The sequence below is a fragment of the Toxorhynchites rutilus genome, chromosome 3, assembly GCF_029784135.1.
Source record: "Toxorhynchites rutilus septentrionalis strain SRP chromosome 3, ASM2978413v1, whole genome shotgun sequence".
In the NCBI taxonomy this organism is placed as follows: domain Eukaryota; kingdom Metazoa; phylum Arthropoda; class Insecta; order Diptera; family Culicidae; genus Toxorhynchites; species Toxorhynchites rutilus.
Genome location: NC_073746.1, coordinates 6,111,526 through 6,137,376, shown reverse-complemented (window position 1 = coordinate 6,137,376; position 25,851 = coordinate 6,111,526). Strand labels below are relative to the sequence as shown.

At 38.1% G+C, this 25,851-nt stretch overlaps 3 protein-coding genes across 7 annotated transcripts; 2 read left to right on the top strand and 1 right to left on the bottom strand.

Annotated features, from left to right (window-relative positions):
• The first annotated feature begins 1,424 nt into the window (after window positions 1–1,424).
• On the top strand, window positions 1,425–5,024 carry LOC129778683 (uncharacterized). Of its 2 annotated transcripts, XM_055785749.1 has the most exons (3): window positions 1,425–2,719; window positions 3,693–3,982; window positions 4,040–5,024. In XM_055785749.1, exons 1-3 carry the CDS (start codon window positions 2,372–2,374, stop codon window positions 4,146–4,148), a joined length of 747 nt encoding a protein of 248 aa, XP_055641724.1. In that variant the 5' UTR covers window positions 1,425–2,371; the 3' UTR covers window positions 4,149–5,024. The 2 variants fall into 2 exon arrangements, with proteins under 2 accessions (XP_055641724.1, XP_055641723.1); XM_055785748.1 differs by having other exon boundaries at window positions 3,693–5,024.
• LOC129778679 (uncharacterized) lies at window positions 2,417–5,065 on the bottom strand. 2 transcript variants are annotated; one of them, XM_055785745.1, is made up of 3 exons: window positions 4,915–5,065; window positions 4,273–4,809; window positions 2,417–3,615 (listed from the first exon to the last, which is right to left on the bottom strand). In XM_055785745.1, exons 2-3 carry the CDS (start codon window positions 4,735–4,737, stop codon window positions 2,842–2,844), a joined length of 1,239 nt encoding a protein of 412 aa, XP_055641720.1. In that variant the 5' UTR covers window positions 4,738–4,809; window positions 4,915–5,065; the 3' UTR covers window positions 2,417–2,841. The 2 variants fall into 2 exon arrangements, with proteins under 2 accessions (XP_055641720.1, XP_055641719.1); XM_055785744.1 differs by lacking the exon at window positions 4,915–5,065 and having other exon boundaries at window positions 4,273–4,908.
• Window positions 5,066–14,242: 9,177 nt separating this feature from the next.
• LOC129778678 (uncharacterized) lies at window positions 14,243–24,156 on the top strand. Of its 3 annotated transcripts, none has more exons than XM_055785742.1 (3): window positions 14,243–14,381; window positions 14,638–15,187; window positions 22,395–24,156. In XM_055785742.1, exons 2-3 carry the CDS (start codon window positions 14,722–14,724, stop codon window positions 23,807–23,809), a joined length of 1,881 nt encoding a protein of 626 aa, XP_055641717.1. In that variant the 5' UTR covers window positions 14,243–14,381; window positions 14,638–14,721; the 3' UTR covers window positions 23,810–24,156. The 3 variants fall into 3 exon arrangements, with proteins under 3 accessions (XP_055641717.1, XP_055641716.1, XP_055641718.1); XM_055785741.1 differs by having other exon boundaries at window positions 14,261–14,381; window positions 14,614–15,187; XM_055785743.1 differs by lacking the exon at window positions 14,243–14,381 and adding an exon at window positions 14,461–14,566.
• Window positions 24,157–25,851: the final 1,695 nt, after the last annotated feature.

Genomic DNA, 25,851 nt, shown 5'->3' with positions numbered 1-25,851 from the left:
TTCTGGTAGGCCTATCGTCGTGGAAACCGATAAAATCGTTGAAATCATCCAAGTAGACCGGCATGTGAGCACTCGCTCGATTGGCCAGGAACTGGGTATAGACCATAAAACCGTTTGCAGCTTGACCGTTTGAAGCAGGCGATTGACCAGAAGCGGCCAGAAATGATCGATAGGAATGGTGTTGTTTTCCACCAGGACAACGATTGGCCTCACACATCTTTGATGACCCGCCAGAAGCTACGGGAGCTCGGATGGGATGTCCTATTGCACCCACCGTATAGTCCGGGCCTGGCTCCAAGTGATTATCATCTCTTCCGGTCCATGCAAAACGCTCTTGGTGATACTAAGTTGGCCTCAAAAGAGGCTTGTGAAAACTGGCTCTCTGAGATTTTTGCAAATAAGGAGGGGGAGTTTTATAAGGGGGGGATAATGAAGTTGCCTTCTGAATGGCAACAAGTTTGCGAACAAAACGGCGCATATTTGACCTAAATTGGATAATTTTAAGTATGTTAAATAAAGCGTCAAATTTCGATCAGAAATACGACATTTTTTTCCCCCAACCTTATAATTACGCTAGTGTATTGGTAATGAATCTCTGCTGAGGCAAACATTCAGCCTTTTTCCAAGCAGTTAACATTATTTGTTTCTGTCATCAATGCATTGATCTGACGCTATAGTGAAGCAGGTGTTAAGGTTGTGCATCAAAAAATTATTTGGGGAATACCAAGTTATTTAATAAGTTATATTAAGTTATTAATTTATTTGGGCTCGCGTGCCAGTCGCAAAACTACTTTCAACTAGGATTGCATTTGCGCTAATCTTGATCATAATGAAGCAGTGCTACTCTTTTCGAGTTTGTTGAGATTAACAGATGGAGTTTATTTCTTTTATTTAGACACCCGTGCTGCGCTTATCTCGAGCATGTATTGTTCTGCGAGCTCAATAATGAATCGTTACACAATTATCGTCAAATAATTCTACAGTAATAAAACATTTCAGGGCGATCAAACTGGTAGAATGGTTATTTCTAAATTTTCGTAGTATTATAAAATAATATCCGCAGTTATAAACAAACGACTTGAATTAAACTACAGCGTAGTTCTACGTCAACAATGCGGTCGTCTCTTGAACACAACCTCTTATCATTTTTGTTTTAAGTTAGTACTACTGTCAGTTACTGTCTTTTTTTCCAATTCATTTTTTTGTAAGGCTTAATCGCATAAGCTTCGCGGAGCCGCTAATTCAAAATTTGTTTATACAAAATTTCAACTTAAATCTATGTTTAGTAGGTTCCGACCGATTACTCGCTGTTTACTCGAGGTTAGAGGGGCAACACTTTTTGTGGGATGGGTCAGTTAAAAAAACACAAAATCATTAAACTCTTATCCTAGACCGTTTCACAAACATATAGATTAAAGCCGGGTTCAGACGGTGCGAGTAAGCATACGAGTCGGTCTAGTCAGTTACTGCAGTGCAGCTACTCACACCGTGTGAACACATCATGCCAGTTAGTGTCATGAGTAATCCGGCGTGCGAGCTACTTCAAAGTTTTTTGATTTTACTCGCACTCGCATCCCTAAAAACGTCAAAAACAGCATTTAGCGCTCGAATCGGGGATGCCAAACGTAAAGAAATGTCTCCATTTTGAAGATATTTCAAAATATTAACAAACTCGAAAATTCTTGGAAAACAAATAAAACCCACATAGTTTCTAAATAAAATCGTTGTTATTTTGTTTTATACTCTTTCTTTTTGAGATAGTTTTCTTGAAAACAAAAACATAAGCCATCCATGAGTGAAGACATCAGATGATAATTCCATATGCCGTGCAAGGATATTTGAGAAAGATACCTGGCATCCCTAATCAAAGATAGAATATCTATATTAAATGGCGGCATCCGTGTTTGTGAGGCAAATTTCTCTATCAGATTAGTATACTTGAAGGCAGTTTTAAACCGTTAAAATTTGAATGAAAATTTCATACATACATTATTTGACCATTTAAAGCACGTGACCCTGATCCTCAATAAACTATTTTCCTATATATTTTTTTTATATTTCCACCAAAACTTATCATTATAGTATAAAGTTATCATCAGACACAATTTTCGTTCAAGATTCACTCACTACTTGCAGAAAAAGTATTGTTCTATTAAACAGAATACATATTCGATTTGAAAAAGTTCATTTTCATTCATAATTTCAATTTTTGACGCGTATTTATTCCACCTGTAAATCAACTATCATTTTCACTTCACAAATCGGCACAAGAAGCTGCTGTCAAGGCGAAATACGAAGAGATAGTAGTCCGTGTGCATTCTGTTTGTTTGCATGTTTTTTCGTGTTAGCAGCAGCAGTTAAAAGCAAAAAAATGACGCAAAGATGGAATTCGGAACAAAATGAACACTTTGTGGAATTATATAAAGAACAAACCATTTTGTGGAACTGTATGGATCCCAATTATAAAAACAGAGATTTGCGTAAAGCCTCGCTTGAATACATTCGTTCAGAAGTGGGGTTATCGGATACGAAAGAAGTTACAAAAAAAATAAAAAATTTACGTTCTACATACAACCAGGAGAAATTAAAAATTGAGAAAAGCAAACGAAGCGGATGTGGTACTGATGAGATATATAAACCTTCCGTCCAATGGTTCGATGCCATGGATTACATCATGAATATTATTCATCTGAAGGAAAAACAAACAATAAGTAATCTAGTAAGTTATTTTCTTCTATTATATAATGCACTATAACACTAAATATATATATACATTACTAAATGATTCGATATTATACTATACTGCAACTATACTACACTATATTATACTGTATTCTCTAATTAATAAATCATATTATTTTGCCAAGTAACCGCTCCCTCGCTATTAAAGTAATGTTTATATTTATCTCTCATTTTCTCTGCAATAGCCTTTGATCTATTATTCATCCGTGAGCGTTGAATGCTTCGTAAACCCTCAATCTCTGACCTCCACTGCCCTAAATTAATTTCAAAATTTATTATGTCTTCATAGTCAATTGTTCCTGGTGGAGTATACGTTTTCGATGCAGACATACGCAACCAGTTGTGTAAAGTACATGCACATAAAACTATCTTCATTGCGGTATCCTCTCTAACCTGGATTGGTTTTCCCAAAATACGAAAACGAGATGCTAAAATGCCAAATCCATTTTCAACTATTCTCCTTGCTCTGCTCAATCTGTAGTTAAAAATCTTTTCTTCTTTAGTCGGTGTATTTTTATAGGGCTTCAATAAATACGGCTTTAATGGAAACGCATCATCACCTACTAAAACGCCATTTTCAGGCAATAGAATATTGTTTTCTAGATGAGAATATAAAGAGCATTTTTGAAATATCCCACCATCTGCGTTACGACCGTATGAGCCTATATCAACATATCTAAAACAATAATCGTGATCCACGATTGCCATTAACACTATGCTATTCGTTCCCTTATAGTTGTAATATTCACTACCACAATTAGGTGGTGCTTGAATTGTGATGTGCTTCCCATCAATAGCTCCATAGCAACCTGGGAAGTTCCACCTTGAATGGAATCCTACTCCTATATCTTGCCATTCTTCCTTATTCGGCATCTGAAAAATTAAAATATAATTGTTAGTTATGATTTCAATTAGAATAGTGTCATAAAATAAAATATTTTCAATTTCAGGAACCATTTCATGCATCAACATCTGGGAGCGATTTTGCTGAAGAAATTACAATAATCGATGAGGAGTACCTCGATGCTACTGATGAAAACAACGCTGATGAAATCCTACCAAAGAAGCCATCGAACAGAAGATCGAAGAAGAAATTGTCAACTGAGCAGTCTACAATACAAGCGGCCGTGAATGAACTGAAGGAACTGAATAATAATTTAACAGTGTCTGCCTCGAGTATGGGAGAACCAGAAGATGAATGTGAGGCAATTGGAAGACATGTTATAATGCAGCTCAGACAGTTATCCCCAATTGATAGAATTGATGCGACAGATGAAATACATGCAATTCTTTCTAGATACCGTAAGAATGCCCTCTGCGTCAGTAGAATGCAATACACATATTCTGATCACGAATATACTGAAACATCACAGGCGACTGTAGGTTTTCCACCAAGATCACCCTAACGTCCTACATCTTCACAATCAAATCAACAGTCGCAAATACTATAACCAAGTCATGCAATATTGTACTATTTTTAAGGATCACTTTCCATACAATAGAACTTAGATAATAAAAAAAGCTACTTACTTTAATAAAATCTTTTAGACTGAAATTTATAGCGTCACATACTTCCGGAATTATCTTAGCTATGGATGCCTTCGAGATTCTAAAAAATATCGACAATAATCTGAACGATATTCCAGAGGAGAGGTACACCAAAGTAATTTCTAATTTCACTCTTGCAGGTATAGCACCCCTCATAAGTGTATCTTGGCGTTGTATTTTTGGAGCAATTAAATCCAATAGTGTTTCCACTTGTTCTGGTGTTACTCTCAACACTGCTCTGTACTCTCGGGGATCATTATCGTAGAGTTCGTTCAGTATTGTATTTGTTGCTCCTTTTTTTTGCATCCAATTCCTGGCCCAAATCCTTTTGCCTTTCTGCTTTTTCCGAATAGTACCTTCAGCTCGAAGTAATTCAGCACAAAGTATTTTTGTAACCGCTTTTGTCACGGTACGAACTACAGTCAGCCGTGTTTTGCTGGACAACATTGTATACGGTATAAACTACGGTTAGCGTGTATTTCGGGATCAAATTGTGTGATAATAAATGCAACTGAAAACCTGAGATAAAAACTGCCAATAGAGATGTCGATTTCGGATCAATTATCTGTCAAATTCTGATCTGATTCCTGTTTCTCATTATTTGATGTACATTTGAAAAATCACCTGGCATCCCTGGTAAACCCGTGCTGTTGTATCTAGTTACATGCCAACAACTCACACTGTGTGAACAGACAAGGCGAGTCAACCGATTGTCAAGCGAGTCCACCGGGTCAGTAGCTGCTCACTGTCAAGTCAGCTACTAGCAACGTATAAATGGGCCTTAACTGCATATATCAGATGTCGCGAGTTTCCAACACGTCTCTAACAGAAACAAAGGGTTGTCTTCCTTGGGTCTCAAGGACATTCAACAGGTACTCTCTGGCTGCGTAATTATCCATACATTGCCAAACTGCGTGATCGATGTCATCGTAACCATTACCACTCCGACAGACATTGGATTGAACAAGATTTATTCTGTGGAGAGCGCGTAGTGGTTGGACATAAGTCTACTCATTACACGAATGAAGTCACGACTTACGTCCAAATCTTTGAACCACGCTCTTGAAGAAACATTTGGAATAATTGAATATAACCATCGCCCAAGACTTCCAGTGTCCCAATCGGTTTGGCAACTCAAGAGGGAACTCTGACGCAGTAATTGGAAAACTTCATCGTATGAGATCTGTCTATCAAACAATTTGCCTTCCTGGGCACTCACCTTTACGAGAGTGTTCGTCTTCTCATTGCCAGGAATTGAGCAATGAGAGGGGACCCATACAAAGGTTATCTTATAAAATCTTTCGATCAGTGCACTCATCTGCTGCCTCACTTTTGTTAGGAAATAAAATGAGTGCTTACTAGTTTCATCGAGTGGAGAACCTCAAGCGAACTGAGACTATCCGAGAAAATGAAGTACGGGTCTGCAGGCTTGGTGGAGATCGTCCCCAATGCGAAGTCGATTGCTGACAGCTCAGCAACATAAACGGAACAAGGTTCCTTCAGTTTACAGAAGGCGCTCGAATTTTCATTGAAAACACGGGGAATGAAAGTTGGTCGAAGCTGATCTGAAATCCCAAGTATTGCTTGTTTCATCGACAGATCGTATTCAATTGAGGAACTGCTGATGGTGAAGTGAGCACGGTCTGGAGTAAACGATGGAAGACAAATATCTGACGAAATATAGTTGTGATAAATTCTCATAAACCGAGATTGTATATTTAGATGAAGAATTTTTTCAAAGTTTTCAATCACAAGTGTGTTCGTGACGCCGCATTTCACCAGTATTCTGAGGAAAGTTCCCAGAATTAGTTCTGTAGAGGAGTTACTCCTGCCAGAGCCTCGAGTCTCATGTTATGCGTTGAGTACATACAGCCGAGAGCTATACGCAGACAATGATATTGAATTCGTTCGAATTTTAGAAGGTGACTTTTAGCTGATGAGAGAAAGCAGAAAGAGCCATTCTTCAGAATAGATGGTTCATAAAACGTTATGAGAACTCCCGGATGAGCTCCCCACCACGTGCCGCAAATCGAGCGGAGAAAGTTAACCCTCTTTTGACATTTTTGCTTCAAATACGTAATGTGAGTATTCCAAGTGCATTTTGAATCAAACAAGACACCAAGGTACGTGAAGGTCAATGATTGGGTAATGCTTCTGCCCAAAAGCTTAAGTTGTAATTGGGCTGGGAACCGCTTTCGAGTAAACACTACCAGTTCGGTTGCCTGCGGCGAAAATTCGATCCCTAAGTTCCAAGAAGACAAGTTATCTAGGGAATTTTGCAATGGTCTTATCGTGACTCCTTTTTCCTGTTGCAATAAAATCATTGTTAAAGCACTCTTGCGACCGTCTGCTTCAATATTACTCAAGAGAATCGTGATCCATAGAAACTTGCGACACACATAGGCAGAAGTGGAACACGAAACTCTCGTTTTTCTCATTCTCTTGCTCTGATCTTCAGTCAGAACATGAAGACATATCGATGCATATTTCTTACGCTCTCTTAACTATTTTCATCTCTCTCAATGCTCTCACATCTCTTTTTATGTATAGGGAACCCAAATATCAACGAATAGACTCAATCTAAATTTCGACAAAGATTCAGAACAGACGAAACATCCAAATATATGTATCACATTTGCTCGCCTAAATTATACGTGTTTATCACTTTTATCTTCTGATTTTTATTCATTTAATTATCTTCATCTTATCTCCCACAGGTCTTTGAAAGTTTTCGGCATGGGGAACTCTGGCGGAAAACACACCATCATCTACCAGCTGTCTTAGCGTGCATTGTTGCTTAAACATAAAAATTATAAAGAAGGGGACTGAGACATGAGCCTTGGGGTAGACCCATATAACTATTTCTAGAAGTTGTCATTTGTCCAAGGGTGAAGTATATTCGCTTTTCTGACAACAAATTGTACAGAATTTCGATGGAAACCGAATCAAAAGCTCACTTAAGTGCGATTTACATACAACATCCACGTCACGTTACGTCAAATATTCTACCATGCAATTCTTATGAAAACATTCACATACACCGCCAACGTAACGACCCGTCAGCATACGTTCAACGAAAACGACCGGCAGTATTTGTAAAAAAGAATAATTGACGGAGACGGACGGTTCGTTGGGTTTCTGTCTGAACTTTGTGTCTCGGCTTTTGTTTTGATTTTGGTTATATTTTTTATGCCAACATATCTCTTTGTTCCAAATTTCGAAGTGAAAATCATTCGCGACTAGCTGAGAAAAATAGTCTATATATTATTATTGTTGAATAAGGATCGGGACTACGGGGTTTAAGCATTTAAATAATATAATTCAATGATTTTCATTGAATCTTTCTAAATTTAGAACTGGTTCTAGGCATGCTGATTCGAAAGAGGGCATTGCAATTTAATATTGTTGTAGATGGCGACACCATGAATAATTGAATAAATTGAATAAAATTGAATAAATCATTTGTTTGACACTTGACGTGACGGTAGACTGCATGTGTGAATTGGTGGAGACGGTGACGGAACGAGGACGTTCTTTTCCGTAACGTTCTATGTGAACGCAAAGGCCAGTTGAATATCTGTAGAAAGCAACGCTAGACAATCGTTTGTTCCTTGGCTCTTGCGAAACCCAAATTGTTTACTTAATAGCAAGTTAATTGTCTCGATCCATTGACCGAGTCTTCGAATGATCATTTTCTCCAACAATTTTCTAATGCACGAAAGCATAGCAATCGGACGGCATAAGTTATGGTCAGACGCTGGTATGCCAGGCTTTTGGGATTGCTATTACTTTGACCTGTCTCCATTCGGGTGGCACAATGTTGTTTTCTAGGAGGATATTGAATAAGTCTAGCAAGCGTCTTTCCGCGATATCGGGGAGATTTTTTAGAAGAACGAGTTTAATCATATCGTTGTTCGATGAAAGAAGAGCCATAGAAAATTCCTGCATTGAGAATGGTGTGTCCAGGGGTCCACCGCTTGGAGACGTTTCTCGAAGAATATGTTGGGCTGGAACTGAGTCTGGACGAACCTTTTTAGCGAAATCGAATATCCAGGTAAACACTAGCGCGACGGCAAAAGCTATTTCATTGTACTTCTCTGTTTTGAAGTGGGAAATATACCCATGCGACGCTCAAAAGAACCAATTCACAGATCACCGATCTAGCGTCGCTAGAGAGGTGCTGCTTCCTCACTGTTCCAGATGCTTCAGCACTTAACTAGCCACGAAAGGGCGAAAGAAAAAAAAACTAATCAAAACTCACTTTGGTGGAAGAGATAACAAAATTTTCAGTTTCGATATTGTAGCGAAGAACGAACAATGTGTGTCCGTGCAGACAATCGACACTTTTACACTTCGAAAAAGTACAGAAGCTGAAAATTATATTCAAATAACAACCACAATGTCTTGGAAAAATATTGATATCTCCAGTAGCATATTTTTATATTATCAGTTTTTTTTATTAGGGTCATTTAGCAATTCAGCTGCAACAGAGCCGAATTCATTCGTGTACATTTTTATGTTAAGATAACTTTTGTTGTATATAACACTGTTACCATTTTTAGGCGTAAGAGTATTCCTATCCATCGATAAACATTTGTTTTATCTATTACACAGTAGCCGTTCAGGCGTAAGAATATTCATGTTGTTCGAATATTCACAGTTGGACTGTTGATATGAGGCTTCCATTGTTGTGTTATTAATAGTGCCAATTACCGACGCAGAAGACCGAAAATGGGAGCGGTAAGGGACTGGGATTACCGTCACATCATGATTGTTGCGTGAACATAGTAGTTAGACTTACCCACAAAGATGGTCAGTTAAGGGGCTCTGAGTTATGAGTTCATGATCGTTCGCTTAGTAGCGGACACGTAACCAATGAGGCTACGAAGACCCCCTCTCCAGTAGTATTGTTTGTTATTTGAATAAAGAGGTCTCAATAACTATAAATAAGCCGATGATATTTATATGAAAAATACTGCTAATGGAATGATATGACACATGTATGTTTTACATACTTTAACTTCAAATATGATGATTTGCTCAGCGGGGTTTGGGTCGGAAATCCAAGAACTTTCAGATCGTACTGAAGATAAAATATAGCTGGATGTCAGAAATGTGCCATAATGCGTTTTCCTGACAGTAAAGTTAATTACACGACACTGTATTGATGGGATGTTGACATCACATGTTTTACCGTATATTTAGGGATATTATTTAGTTATTTGTGAGAAGAAAATCTGTTATATAACATTCGAAAAAAATTATAGGAGGTTGTTTCCAAGATACGACCGCATTTTTGACGTAGAACTACGCTGTTATTTGATATAAGTCGCTTGTTCATACCTTCGGATATTATTCTATAATGCTTTGGCGCACCTTAACGTCTACTTCGCTATAACATCGGTTTAATGCATTGATGCATTCTCAAAGGGACCATAGAAGGTCCTTATGATGACGGAAAACAAATAATGTTAACTGCTTGGAAAAAGACTGAATTGTTCCACACAGCTTGTACTCTGCTGTAACACCCATCGATGCGAATTTGCTGATGAGTTTGTCAAGAGCGACCGCCTCCACCACCAGCGGGGAGAGCTTGATTTTGGTTGCTACATGGGTAACGGCGTTTACATTTTCGACCGACGCGCCGAAATCGCCTACTTCGCTGTTGTTCGATGCAGTGTCACACTCGCGAAGGCTCGGCTCAGTGCGAGCGCTATTCACTACAGCAACATCGCGTGCATCATTAGATGACGCTTGCCTCGAAATTTTATTGCTCCTGGCAATGCGTTCGTTTTTTGCAGGGCTCGTGTCTGCCTTCCTCTTCTTCTTGCTCATCACACACTACGCGAAGTGTCCAATTTATGACGCGGAAAGAAAAACACACGATACGAATAACGCGAAAAACGAACAGAAAAACCAAACGACGATATCCAAGTTGGATTACCACTGGTGGGGTCCAATCTTAGATCGAAGCGCATCGAAAGCAAAGTGAACTGAATCGCTCAACAGTCCGATGCCGAATGAAAGTATGCCTCAGCGAGATCCACTGTTTATACTCTAGTCAAGTATTCCCCTCCATCTTCTACTTTTCCTTTGTTCACGGAGACTTCAAATTCTACGATTTCCCCTCCGTTGGTCGTCGATAAGTTGCTCGTTATTGACAGCTCTGTTCGGGAAAGCACACAAATGTACAGAAAAAATGTATGGGAAAATGGAAACGCTTAAAGTTTTCTTGAATTTTAACCATTTACAAACCAGGGGATGCTAATGTAGAGCATATTAAACAAATCTTACGGAATTTCCGATTCGTTTAGTATGTAAATCGCCAAAATCCGTTCGCGGCAAAAATAGTTATTAATGTTAACATTATTTCATAAAAACGTGACCTGTTTTTCTGATTTGGCACCCTTTATGAAAGACGTAGTTCTACGTCAAAATGGTCGATTTTCTATGTTTACGTTTAGGTGAAAACAATATAATTTTATGTAAACCACTGAAAAGATGAGTCATAGTGAACTGGTTGTTTGTGAGAGTGATTATTACAAGATATAAAGCTCCATAAATGAACATTTCAAAAATACAAAAGATGTCCCATTTGAATGCTACAATGCATTATTTTGCTTTAAATGCAACCGGAAGAATCAGACTATATTTACCCTACAAACAAAAAAGGACGTGCAAAATTGCCGCCTGAGTACGAATAAGAAATAAAAGAACAGGATAATGCGGGACATACATAATTACTAAGAATCTGAGGAAAAAAAACCTCACAGGTACTTTTTCTTTGATTTTAGGATACACGAATAAATACGGTTTCTAACTAATACATACCAATCTCAATCCTGTTCAGTGAGCGGCAAGGATATTCATTTAGCAGTAGTTCATTCGTGTATTGGTGAGTTGGAATTTGAATTGCTAACAGATATTCTCTAACGACTGGAAGAAAAACAAGTTATTTTTAGGTAGAATAGTGAGTTGATTTCATAAACATTGTTTTTAAATTTTAACCTCAAGCATTTGGAAAGACAGTTTTGTCAATAATTTACATAATCCCATTATTCGTGAACTTTGTAATTCAACAGCATAAATCTTATAAGAAAATTTATTAAAAAATTGCCATGAGAGAACGTATAACTGTTTAACTGGTTGGGAAAGTCTTGAAATGATTGAATTGTAGGAAAGGTCGCATTTTGTATTCACCTTGAAAAAATGCAGTCGGAATATTCCACTAAGCGTAGAAACCAGCCGGGTGCTATGATTGAGGCAAACATCTTTCAAGCAAATCTGTCAGTGGGGAACCCGATTCAGAGCAAAACATAGGGAAAATGTCTGTGGGGAAATCGATATGTTGGCTTCTGTCAGTTCAATAGGGATTCTATTTGAACGTCTACGTGGTGAAAACACACTAGACGACTCTCCCGCGCGATTTTCGCAATGACAAGTCGCAGCAGAAGCTTGATTTAAAACACATTCAGCGGCTTTCGACGGTTTTGCTAGCTGCCATTATTATATTTATATAGACGGATGCAAGACAAGTCTATGGTACAAGGTACAACTGTTTGAACAGTAAGCGAATTAGAAGGGTGGTATATAAAGACAGAATGGTGAAAAACGGAAGAGGGGATGTTTACCTGAGCTAAAGGGAGAGAGAAGTTGATTCCAAACGTCTGAAATATTGCATTTCTCGACAATTTGGATGGAATTCGAGGATACGCAGCTATATGACCGCGGAGTGGTTTTCACGTTTCGGCTCACCCGATAGCACCCTCACATAACCGTTGCGGCGTATCTGTCATTGTAAAATCCGCACGGGAAAGCCGTCCAATGTGTTCTTAATCTAAATTCGCTCCAAGCACGAATTTGATTTCAAGATCAATACATTCTCTATTCCGGAATTCAAAAGAATGCAAATTAACACAAGTTTACATTCTATAATTCGATTGAGTTAAACCTTATCGGGATGTGTATATGTGGCAAACCGTTCCACACAATTCGATATTGACGACATAGAGCTTTGTATGGCATTTCCATAAAGCGAAAATGGTAATAGATTTTTGGGTGGAATAAACTTGCTCATAAAATAAAAATTATTAGTGGAAATGGAATTGAAAGGCGTAAAAAACATGTACTGCAATTGGCTCTGATAATAATTTTATATTTTAATAACATTTAGCTGAAATATCATGAAATTCAACAAAAACAGTTGGATAAAGCTCAGGACGACGCGTTCCGAGTACTCAAATAACATCAAGTAATAATTTTGATTCAAGCTTAAATGATTTAAAACTGCTTTTGGGCCCGTTAAACTGATAGAGTAAATTGTTTACGAGTGCAAAACACCGAACATCAAAAAGTAACAGATCTGAACCTTCCCGTCTCAAGAATCTGCCTACTGATTCTAAATGTAACACACTGTGATTGAGGTACCATGCTAATTTTCGTTATTATTGTTTTTCTCGGTAAAAATATGCTTGTTTAGGATGTGAGGTAGTACAACTACTTCCAATCCGACACTACCCATTTCGGGTATAGAAATTGAATTTTTTTACGTAATACACGACATTAGTTTGGTTGGAGTTACCTTCAATTCAGAAATAATAATTTGAAAAATATATTAATCTTTCTGGTTAAACAGAACAGTTTCTAAATTCGATACTGTTAAATTGTTCTAAATCTGGAGATGTATCACACAATTAGTCTTTGTGCGCTGGGCAGATCGTGTGATTTACAGTGCCAACACTTTCGGCAAAATGTTTCTCCCCTTTTGGTTGATGGAATTCTGGGTATTTGGATGTATCCGAAGGACGTTTTCCCTTGTAAAAATTTGCGTTCTGTGCAGTGTTATTGGTCTTAATATTACATTATATTATTGGTAGCGGGTTGAATATCGTTTCGTTTGCTATGGTTGATCTAATCAACGCTCAGTGAAGAAAAGTTATAAAATGATTTCCTTCTTTTTCTTCTTCAATGGCACTAACGTTCCTAGAGGAACTTCGCCGTCTCAACGTAGTATTACTTGCGTCATTTTCATTAGTACTTAGTTGAGATTTCTATGCCAAATAACACGCCTTGAATGCATTCTGAGTGGCAAGCTCTAGAATACGCGTGATGCAAGTCGACAGTGCAAGTCGGAGGGAATTTCTTTGACGAAAAATACCCCTGACCAGAACGGGAATCGAACCCGAACACCCGGCATATTAGTTATGACGCTAACCACTCGGCCACGGGAGCACAAATGTTTTCCTATATGAAGCAATAACGTTACCGATTGTTTTTTTCCTTCGTGTTTCTTCACTAACGAAACCCTTAAAAACCGATTTATTTCTTATCTTGTTTACAATCGTCGAATGGATGGTTTCAAATGAAAACTCCCTCCGAACCTGATAACACATAATCTATAAAATTCCTTGGCTAATTTTGGGTTAGCCAAGAAACGACGAAGTCCTTGAAAATATGAAATAATGGTACGATATGTTCTAGTTTTACGACATTATTTCGGTTATGACAATTCAATAATGCTATTGGTTACTGCTGTATTTTAAGATATTTTATGCAATTTTTCTTACAGTATGGGTCAAAGAACAGTCAGCTCTTTCAATGAAAATATACATGCTCTGTTTTCTATCTCTCTAGATGAGAAAAGCAGCTTAGAAATTGTTGAAAAGGGGTTTACAATGAAGAAAAAGTTGTGCTACGATTAGTCCAATGATATAGATGTTGTAGTAACAGTAGATACAATAGTAACAAATTATTCGAGAGCAAATTTTGTTATGTTTACCGGTTAATCATACGCCATATACACTCCTAGTTTTATGTCATAATTGTATTCTGTTCTTTCGCGCACATTTGGTAAACAGAAAACATAGATCGAAAGTTGCTATCCATGCTCACTAATACATATGTATTCGTAGTTTACTATTCATATACCCAGTGAACTTGTGTAGAATAATCGTGCAAAGTTTCTACCCACTTGTCGAGCGGAATTCCATTTTTCTGGTATGAGATTTAAATTATAATACCAAGAGTGTCATGTATCAGCAGTCTGATTCGAAGATCTTGTTTAAACGAAATATATGCCGAATATCCTGTTGGTATGTATGCAACTATTTCTCATACCCCGGCATTCATTTTGTTTGTTTGCCTGTATTAGTGTAGGCTACCCCTGCCGTCCAACATAACGCAGTGTCGAACCGTTCGTTTGGCGGTCTTTATTGTTTTTGATCATTCATACGTTTGGTCTAGTGTGGAGCACGTTAGATCTCAACTAAACAGTTTGGTTGGCTTGTAGAATATTCTTGTTCTTTTTGTAATCTTATCGTTCAGTTCTGTTTGATATTTTTACTGAAGGCCGGATACAGCTGGAACGGGAATAGTTAATTCCCATTGCTTCCCCCACTACCAGGATCCAGGTGGAACTGCTGTCAATAAGATATGGCATCCATGCAGAATGGTAAGATGGGAATGCAGTATCAGCCGTATGCCAACAGCAATCCCATACCGGGAGTAACAGCGGTCGGTCCGACGGCGGTGCAACCGGATTGTCAATATGGATCTCAACCTCAAGTGATACATCATAATGTTCATCACCAACAACAACGGCAGTTACAGCAGAAACCAACCATTCTCAACCACACAATGAATGGAGGGTCCGTAATGTCACCAATACAATACCACCAACCAGTCCAGCAGCAGCATCTTCCACCCCCACAGAAGACATGGCTGTTGGTCGAATGGGAGATGCCACCCGGCGAACCCAATACCTATACCGCGATTGACTCATCGGAACTTGTACTTCACAGTACCGAGGGTGGCGTAAAGGAGACTATCAGCACGGGCAAAACTATTTTCGTTAAACGAGGCAAGAGGGTGCAACAAGCGACTGTGGTTATCATCTCCGGTAAGTTCACATTATGGCTTACGTGCTGATTCATAGAGATGGTTTTATAAACAATTAAAAATCGCCTTAACTTGAGGCTCTGTATTCAAAAGTATAGTGTGAATGTTTCATAGAATGTACTATGAGATGTTAAGGTTGGAATTTTCAGAAGTGTTCGACAGTACTACATTATCCAAATCTGTAGCCTTTTCATCAGTAAACAGTATTCAAAACGAATATCATAATTTGCAGCATTATCATAAAAAACACGAGGTTGAAAACCGCACAGCATTCATGGGTTATCCAAACATTCTTCGCACCCACAAAAACGACCGGATTGATTTTTTAGTTCGGGACTCGGAGCTTGCTCAGCTTCGAAATCAGGCGTTTTCCGCTTTAACAAGTTTCAATTCAGTCGAGAAAACTGAGACATATCGATAACATGATCTTGTAATCCAAGCTACTGTATAAAACACGAGTTATTCTGGACAATTTTTAGGACCATCTTCTCATATAACTTTAAAGGGAACACTGAAGTCAGTTTTAGATTCCGTCCAGTTGTCATTCTTGGTATTAATCCCTTCCTCCCTCCCTTACAGATTGCATACTTCAGATCAGGGTAAAACATTTTCGAAGATGAAACATTAAAACCATCGCTTTGCTTCGAGTAGGACTACTTCCATAAATGTTCTCTCTCTTGCTACTGAGTCACAACGAACGAATGCCAACATGACTCGTTAAACTGTCAATTCATTCCTAGTTGAAGGAAATTGTTGTTCTATTTGGCGTGGCGAATGAATACGATTGTGACCCCCCCCCCATTCAACCTGATATTACTTCACCACACTACTCCACCGACATGTACCTTGTTGCTCGCGTACACAATCTTATTTTAAAGTCTATATAAAGTGAAACGAAAACTTGATTTTTGATGCAAAAAAGTGGTTACATCATTAACACTTTGACGTCCGCAGGTTTCGTAAAAAAATATTCGTTTGGCGCCAGCAGCGCTAATTCGGATTACTTGGCTTGTCGCCGCCCGTTCTTGAAATTATTGGGAAATTATAAGTTGTCAAATTTTACTAATCTCATCGTTAGTTTTCATAAGTTCTCAACCTTTTTTCTCTACTTTCATGAAATTTCGAAGATATACATACGTAAATATTACAAACCTGTCCATATTCCTTCACTCTATGTCCATGCGGGTAATCATCGAAAAAATGTTCTACTTTTCGGTCTGTTTTAATTTTAGTAATAACATTGAAAAACATTCGACCGATTAATGCAAGAAACGGCATTTACGTTTGGAGAAACATGAGTTTCGAAAGATATAATTGAAGTTCGTCCTAATATGTCCGTATTTCCCCACCTCCCCTACTTATAAAACACAAAACATGTTGGCGTGTGTAAGTTATTGTTACCTAAACAAAACCTCAACAGAATGCAAGCGATATTGACGCCGGCCACTGAGATACTATGCGCACTAGGGTGGCATTGGATGCATGGAAAAAATTTCATCATCGAATTTCAATAACTGACCATGTGCATTTTGTTTATTGGCCCAAAAAAATGAACTGAGCAAATTTTCAGCTCAATCGGACATGATTTTGGGGTACTTCAAAGCGCTCAAAGTTTTGATTTTTTCGATCCTCGAAAATCTTGCCTGAGAGACAATGAAGATATGGAAAAAAAATAATTATGGAATTTAAAGAACCGAGCATGTACGTTTTATTTATTGGCCCAAAAAATGACCTGTGCAAAATTTCAGCTAAATCGGATATGATTTAGATTTGCCTCAAAGCACTCAAAGTTTTGATTTTTTGACCACTCCCAAAAGGTCTATTTTCGATTTTTTTTCGAGATGACACCAGATCTCGTTTCATGCATTTTTAAGTCGTTTGGCATCGAACAAAATTTCGATTTTCCAAATTTTCTTTACTCTCCCCTTGGAAGATTTTCGAGGATCGAAAAATCAAAACTTAGAGCGCTTTGAGGTACTTTAAATCATGTCCGATTGAGCTGAAACTGGTCATTTGAAACAGGTCATTTTTTTGGGCCAACAAACAAAATGTACATGGTCGGTTTTTGAAATTTAACATGACCATTTTCGCCGTGTCGCCGGACGCCAAAGTGTTCATAGAGGGCTCCATTGTGTACCCATCGGGAACTCATACACAGTTTGCAAATGAGAGAGAGAAACGAATTTAGTCTGGGAGGGAGTCATTTCCATATGCCTTGAAGTCAATTTGACAGTTAAAAATAAAATGAACACGGACCATCGTGGAGCAGATAGCAACGAAAACGCCCGGAAGACCGATGATCTATGTTGTCGGAGAAACTGCTGGTAGAAGCAAAAGTTCATTTCCAATTGAATGCGGAGGTCGAGGCTGCATACTCCCCTGACTATCCTCAGTTGAAAATGACTTTGCCGAGCCCTGCTCCAGATGGTCATTCATATTTAGCTTTTGGCCAAGCGCTACGACTAAATATTTAGTTTCGTTGGATTGCTCCAATTGTATGCATTTCCCGACTTAGAGATGCAATCTCGTATTTCATTTACCTGGTACACAGGATAAGGAAACTAAAGATTATGGAGGTGCCTGTGACCTCGTTCAAAGAGAAACCCATCAGAAAGGTGCATATTATCACAATCGATGCGAAGCATGGATCGAAGATCGTTGGAATCCGGAAGTGTGGATGGAGGATTTTGCGGCCCACAATTGTCGAATTCAAAACATTACATTGGAGAAGAAAAAGATGTGAGGTTATGGACCCTATTGCAGAGAACGAATCGAACGGTTTCACACTCGTCTCGTTGATTTTGACATTGCAGAAGTCTTACTCGAAAACAAAAGAAAAAAACAGATGAAACTTTGGATAAACTTCCTAGAAGGTGTATGTACGAAAGTTTATTGTTTGATGGCATTCGATATCTAATATGGGCTTCCGAAGAGGCTTTGGCTTTGGCCTTTGGAATCGAACAAGATCTCAAGGTAATTCAACGTGTTAAGGGAGCATTCTAGTCGAATAAATCGAAATTTTGTTTCTTTATATTTCTTTATATAAGTTCAAACATTCAATTAATATGTCCTTAAAATGATTCCCATTTCCATTATTTCACACCACCTACCATATTAAAAAATACAAAGCTTCATCAAAACTCGCATTCTGTCATTCGCAGTCTTGAAATGCGTAATTTTTCACAACATTTTTTTGAATGACTTTTCTAAACTTTATGCCGGATGTATTATTGTTTTCAGCATTCTCAATTTGTCATTTTCGAAATTATATGTCTGAAGAAAACATTGTAGGAATCGTTCCTAAAGATATTTTTTTGTTTAGTACAAATTATTGTCGAACAACTGGATGTGTAAAAAAGAGGAACATAAGGGTTTTTTTTCTCTGGCGGCGTCGCTATCCGGACAATGCCGAACTGCGTGATCGATGGCAACGTAACTTTTTTACATCGATGTAAATTGTTGCTTCCGAGGTTATTTTTTTGGAGGTGTACATCTAGCGAATTGGACCTATTACACGATAAAAGTTACGATTTTCGATGCTCTCGATAATCTAATTATTACACGATAAAAGTCAAGATTTTCGATGCTCTCGATAAAAGATTTGCTGTAATTGAATGTAACCCTCGCCCAAGACATCCAGTGTCTCAATCGATTCGCCGACACAATAAGGAGTGCTGACGCACTAATAGATAAAAATCTTCGTATGAAATTTGTCTATCGATCAAATCGCCTTCCCGAACACTCAGGCATCATTGAGCAATATAATGGAACTCATACAGATGTTATATCATAAGATCTTTCGATCTGTACACTTATCTGTTGTCTTACTATTGTGAGAAAATAAAATGAGTGTCTACAAAGCCTTAATGAACTGAGAATATCCGAGTTAAAATTAAAGGTACAAAAAATGTTTTTATATCAAAATGCAGATAATTTATTGTTCACTAGCTGACCCGGCAAACTTCGTCCTGCCCAACATTTATTTATCGTCCACATCCACATTGCACCCTAAAACCTTCACATGCCAAATTTGGTTTGATTTGCTTGATTAATTCTCGAGTAATGCAGAAATTTGTGTTCCATTTGTATGGCAGCCCCCCTTGGAGAGGGAGGAGGTGTCTCAAACTATCACGAAAACCTTCCCCGGCCCCAGAAACCCCTATATACCAATTTTCATGTTGATCGGTTCAGTAGTTTCCGAGTACATAAGAATCAGACAGACAGACAGAAATCCATTTATATATATATATATATATATATATATATATATATATATATATATATATATATATATATATATATATATATATATATATATATATATATATATATATATATAGATTTCGGAAAAAAAATATTGAAAAAAATATTCCGTTAGAGTTTTGATTACTTGTACTTTTCTTCGGATACCCTCCATCAAAGTTTGAACTCTCGTTGTTCAACCTAAGTGGTCATTTTATTTCACAATTTCTTTATGTCTGCTGTATTGACGTAGGACTACGTCTTTCATTTCTATACCGGGGTGTAAAATCAAAGTTTTGAAAACGAAAGCGTTACGCCGGAGACCGAGATTTTGAGCGTTAATAGCTCCTAAACAACTGAACGAAATGGTATGATAAACACTTCATTCGAAAGATAAAATGTCTACGCGTTCTATACTTGTTACTTTCTGATCCAAAAACTTGTTCCAATAGTCTTAAAATTGCTTTCAAAACAGGCTATTGAAATCACCAATCGGTATATAAGCGAACGCCGCTCGGAAATCCACTCAGTTCAAATTGAACAGCGATTGGAGCATGTTGTCGCTGTTGTGGTGAAGCTCTTCGTTTATCATGAAAGCGCGGATGAACGGTGTCACCAAGAGCCTGTTTGTGCACCTTAGGCCAGAAGGGAATCCATCAGGAGTAGAGTGATGCCACAAACGGTTCCCCGGGAAGATCTCGAAGCAGCCGCTACACACACACACATACACGCGCGGAATTCTTTCCGTTTGGATGCCATTCAGTATCGAGAAAGATCCGGAAAATAATCTGCCAGTTCCTCTGGGAATTTAAAAATACATTCATGTGAAAGAGTTTATTTGAATGTTTTCTATCCATGTAACACTGTGACCAAATATGTTTCAATGAAGTGCTATTAACAGATGGTTATCGAGTTAGCATTAACCACTGGTGGGCTTCCAGTATCGAGGAAAATGTAGAAATATCTAATCGTTACTGAAAATAATCTGCCAGTTCCTCTGGGAATTTAAAATTACATTCATGTGAAAGGGTTTATTTTAATGTTTTCTATCCATGTAACACTGTGACCAAATACATTTGGATTTGTGAATAGCTTCTGAAGATTATTTTTCCCCATCAGTAGGATATTTCCGTATCCAATATTGTATGCGCCCACAATCGATTATTGCTCAGTCGCCGAATGTTCCGAGCTCAAAGAGTTCATTCCCCTCTAGTTTGCCTTCCAAATTGCCATCGTAAACCACGCCTTCTCTCGATTCAATCACGCACAAAAAGCATACTTAAGCGATATTCTGGTGGCTAGACGCATTCATTTTTCGTGAGGAGATCGACAAGACAACATCGTTGCTGAGGGTGCTGGACGGCGAAGGATCGAGATCTGCCCTGAAACGCAAGCAGTTTGTTTGAAACTGTGAGGGAGCACAGAGAAGCCGATCCTTCAGGAGAAGAGAAGGTGACCATCGAAGTAGCCGCTACACACACATACACGCGCGGAATTCTTTCCGTTTGGATGCCATTCAGTATCGAGAAAGATCCGGAAAATAATCTGCCAGTTCCTCTGGGAATTTAAAAATACATTCATGTGAAAGAGTTTATTTGAATGTTTTCTATCCATGTAACACTGTGACCAAATACATTTGGTTTTGTGATTTTTCAATCAACCGCAATTAACAGGATAGCTTCTGAAGAATATTCTTCCCCATCAGTAGGATATTTCCGTATTCAATATTGGATGCACAAAACCTTGTGCCTCCAACGTAACGCTCTCGTTTTCGAAGTCCCCCAAATATTCATTCATTCAGAATGAATTCAGATTCAACTTCAAACAAATGATCTCTAAATCAACGATAGTCCTATGTCACCCTTGCGGTTATACCATAGATATAACCCACTTCCTGTTTTCTGAGTCTCTTTGGAACCCTTCTTCAATTTCCGTTTGACAATTGCCCAATATTTTTTGCATTGGGCAGAACTGGCAGCAATTGGGAGGATTGCTGGGAACATCTTATAGAATTTCAGGCCTGGGAACTGTCCAAAATTCATTTTGACGTACGTTTCGTTATTTCAAAATTATTTCAGAATTGGACCAAACTTTCCTGCACATCATTTGGTACGAAAATTCTTCATTTTCATTCGTTTAATAGCGATTTCACATGTTTTGATCCACAGTCCACAACATTTTTGGTAGCGTATTGCGTCACAAACCTCTAACGAAATTACGACATATTTTGGATTGGTGCATTGGATACCTTATATTGGGGTTGGGGACATTCAACAAATGGTGGAACGCAGTACAGGTCTCGTTTAATACTTTCTGCAAAAGAAGTGAACTATTTCTGTAATTGATGGCTAGAGCAACCACCATATTTTGAGGTAGTATTCTTGGTTCAATGATTTGATAGTATTCAATCCATTGGTCACAAATACCTCGATGGGAATAAATCACTACCGTTGGGATCTCAAGCTTGGTTAAGTTAAGCTAGGACATGTTTCTAATGTTTTCAGCAATGTGAAAATTCTTCCTACTACTGATTGAATCGAATCCATAGCGTAACATAACGGAATCCATCATGTGCTCCCGTGGACAAATGACTAGCGTCACAAATATCATTACGGGGATTCGGATTCAAGTTCAACTAAGTACTAATAAGTTCAACTAAGTACTAACAAAAATGACGCAAGTAATACTACGTTGAGTAGACGAAGTTCCTCTAGGAACGCTTGTACCATTGAAGAAGAAGAGGGAGAAGGAGAATCTAATTTATTTTCGATATTTGTTTTAATGGTGCACTTTTATGCCTGAGAATCAATTCCCATAAGAGAGGACTCCATAGCCTAAAAGTTGATAAAAATTTATCTTCAAAGTATGATGCAAAATTATACTAACAGTAACTCATTGCACACGTTATATGTCAATTACACATCGAAATATTGAACACTTTTGAACTAAATCTTTTATCATTACAGAGGACAAACATTTCATCGACACCGAGGTGATGCAACTCCGCAAGATGGCGGCAGAAAACCTTCAACTACGAAATCAGGATCACTGCAATCGGAACGGAATGATTCCGGACGTGGGTTACGCCAACAAGCGACGTCGTTTGCCCACCACTCCTTCCGGATCGGACGAAGCCGAACCGGTCAGTCCCGAGTACGATCCGCTTGGTGTGCAGTCACAAATTGCAACCGCCAATTGGGTTAGCAAGTGCAAGACGGAACGAGTGCTATCACCCTCGCCGTCTGTACGGTCCGCGCACACATCAGTCGTCGTACCGAGCAAACCTCCCCCGATGACGTTCGATCAGCAGACCCAAACTGATGCGAAGTTTTTCCCATCCCAAGACGGTGGACAGTTGAGCAAGATACTGTCGATCCAGGAGACAATCTTGGCAGAACAAAAAAGTGTTCGAATGGAAAACGAATACAACAGAAAAATAATGTTCGACATAGTAGAACAACTCAACACTTTCTCGGAAACATTGAAGAACTTGGAGGCAAAGGTAATGGTTGATAACACTAGGTTTGAAGTTACGGAAGTGGTTAAACATCCCTCTACTGTTGGTAGTTATGTAATATTGGGAACTGGCGACGAGGAAAGTCGCGATCCTCAAATTCACACAGCGCCTCAAAAACGCACACTGTCGAATGAAAGTGAAAATAACATGCATATTGACAGTCTTAGTCTGCAGGACGATAGTAGCATGTCACTCAGCCAAAGCAAATTCTCTGTACAAGAGGAAACATCATCAGCAACATCTACGCCAAAGAATCTCAACTTCTCCAAGCGGCCTTCATCATCTGCTTTGAGCGTGAGCAACGTGAGTGTCTATTCGCCAATTGGAAACACCAACAACTCGACCGTCAACGACGTTTTGAAGGATTGGAATGATGACGATGGCGATGACAATGAATTGACTCCAATTGGGCCAAATAACACAATGGTAAAGAGGCAGATTCTTCGTGCAATCAACTGGACCAATTATAAAGCAGCTACCAGGAAACTGTTGATGACTCTCTTCACTCGTGAAATACTATCATCGCATACCCTCACAGGGCGCCCATCACCGGCTTTCATGGGAGATCGTGCGAAACCAGTTAAAGATAAATTAGATCAGAAAATCATAGCAGATATTATAGCAATCGTAACGAAGACATGCAGCGTGTCTGAACCAATGGTTCGGACAGCAATCACCACCAAATGTGCCGATGAGAACAAAATGAGCAGAATGAAGAGCGGCAAGGCAGCATCACAAACCATCATGACACGGTATATCCGTGGTACCGCAGAAGATAACCAGGGCCAAAGTCAAATTCCCCCGGAATCTCCTATTATACACTCGAAACGCATCAAGCGAGAGAACAAAGAGAATGTTCAGTGATATATACATACAAGAGAAAAGACTGCAACTAGAAACATTTGCCTGATTACTCCATAACGCCACTTTCGAGGCTGCCATAGCTTTTGAATACCTGAAAATATTATAACTTATAGCTTAGAAGCACACAATCTCCTGCCTAGACAATTTTTAAAGTGTTACTGTGACTGTTATATGCACTTTTTTAAATGTTGAAATGCGTTTTTGTACAAAACATGTTGAGAACAGCAAATTCTAGAAATTTATAAAGGTTCAACACTTAATGGAAACGACACTAAGAGTAAGATATACAAAGATAAATTATAGGATGTCATAAAATTAATTATATTATTAAAAAAATAATATGTGGATCTGTTGTTAGTTTATGTTTTTCTGCGAAATACCCTGAGATTTCTACGTGAAAAAGAAACATATTGAAAGAGTACGGCTTTTGAAGGATAACAGAACCATTTGAGGCATCAAGGATTGTTTCCAACTTTACTTTTGTATACGATGTGTACTTCTACTTACCTCGTGTTTTCATAACAAGATTGACCTCATTTCGACTTCATTAATATTCTAAATGCGGATTTTATTATACTTCTCAAATATCGGATAATTTAGACATCAGCGATGTCACGTATTCTGACTCGTCGAGTCTAGTCACCCGTCATACTACAGACGATCCAGCCTGTGGATGTACCATCGGATTTTACAATTCATTGTTAGTAAGAAGTTGAAAGTATTCACCTCCGCCAAATTGATCTCCACACGCGATGAGCGTTATCGCCTACAAATGATATGACAATGATCTTAATATGAAAGTTTAGATCGGTTGGTTCCAATATCTGAAATTAATGAAAAGTGTCAGTCCATGTGATATTACCATTTCGGCTACTAAGATGCTACACTTACTATCTATATTATCAAAAGGAAATTAAAATAAGCACTTGGGAGTTTCTGATTTCTTACGTATCTATAAAATATATAAAATATTTTTTAGTCACACATATTGGTTCATTCGACATATAGTGATCAAGCACCATACGTGAATTCGGACCTCCAATTCCTTGATTGTAGGGAATTTATTCATGTAGCATTTGAATATTTCATAGCCACAAGAAAAGAAAGTCTAGAAATGAAATGATACATCTTGGCTCAAGTGTAACTTTTGAAAAGGACGTATCGATTTTAGTAAGAGAAATTTTTGATAATTTATATCTCGAAATCTTTTTAAGACATCTATTTTGTCCCGAAATAGTGTCTTAAAAAGAGGATAACTTCGATATAACGTACATTTCACTTTCAAAATTGTACGTTGTTATATCGAAGCATAATAAAGAACTCACAAATGTAGCCTATAATACATTATTGTGTTGTTGTTTTAGTAAAGGCAATGAATAAATTCAATCAGAAGACGAAGTCAGCCTTTCTCATGATGCTTCCCTTCGTACTATTGATTAAAGCTTGATTCATTTAGAATGCAGGTTTTGTGATTCCGGATTCTGTATTTTGGGATTGATTAATGTTTTAGCATCACAATACAGATAATTCATTATGTTCTTTCAGAAAAAATCACTTTTTAAATGAGTACGTTATATCGAGGGTACGTTATATCGAAGTTACCCTGTATAGAGTATTGATAATAAAATGTGAATAAATTAGTAGTATTTTTTATTTACAAAAAAAAACTTTAATTTGCAATATCTAAAATATGTCATTTTTTTTGTGTTTTTTTATTTTTTATATGAATCCTGATGTGATTTAGAATAAAAAAAGCTATTTATCAATCTCCTTCTAAATGCAGTCATTCTCGACATATTTGAAAAAATATTTATTTTGGCAGACTTATCTCACTTCTTAACTAGGCGAACCTAGCCAGAATTTTCACCTGCCCCCGGGCTTCTGAATGCCAAAGGGGGACTAGGCTCTGCGGAATGCACGTATCTGCATGCTCGTGCTGTTTCAGTCCTGACCGAGAAATTGTCGGACAATCGCGCAGGTGCTAAGGATGACCGACTTTTGGATGCCGGCCAATTCCTTCTCCATATTCAACACCTTTAGCG

What these genes read in the sequence shown, in the direction of transcription:
- LOC129778678 (XM_055785742.1), top strand. Translation starts at nt 14,722, where the DNA reads ATGGCATCCATGCAGAATGGTAAGATGGGAATGCAGTATCAGCCGTAT. An exon ending in GACTGTGGTTATCATCTCCG is followed by an intron (nt 15,188 to 22,394) that starts GTAAGTTCACAT and finishes TTATCATTACAG; the next exon opens with AGGACAAACATTTCATCGAC.
- LOC129778683 (XM_055785748.1), top strand. Translation starts at nt 2,372, where the DNA reads ATGACGCAAAGATGGAATTCGGAACAAAATGAACACTTTGTGGAATTA. An exon ending in AACAAACAATAAGTAATCTA is followed by an intron (nt 2,720 to 3,692) that starts GTAAGTTATTTT and finishes TTTCAATTTCAG; the next exon opens with GAACCATTTCATGCATCAAC.
- LOC129778679 (XM_055785745.1), bottom strand. Translation starts at nt 4,737, where the DNA reads ATGTTGTCCAGCAAAACACGGCTGACTGTAGTTCGTACCGTGACAAAA. An exon ending in GTCTAAAAGATTTTATTAAA is followed by an intron (nt 3,616 to 4,272) that starts GTAAGTAGCTTT and finishes TTAATTTTTCAG; the next exon opens with ATGCCGAATAAGGAAGAATG.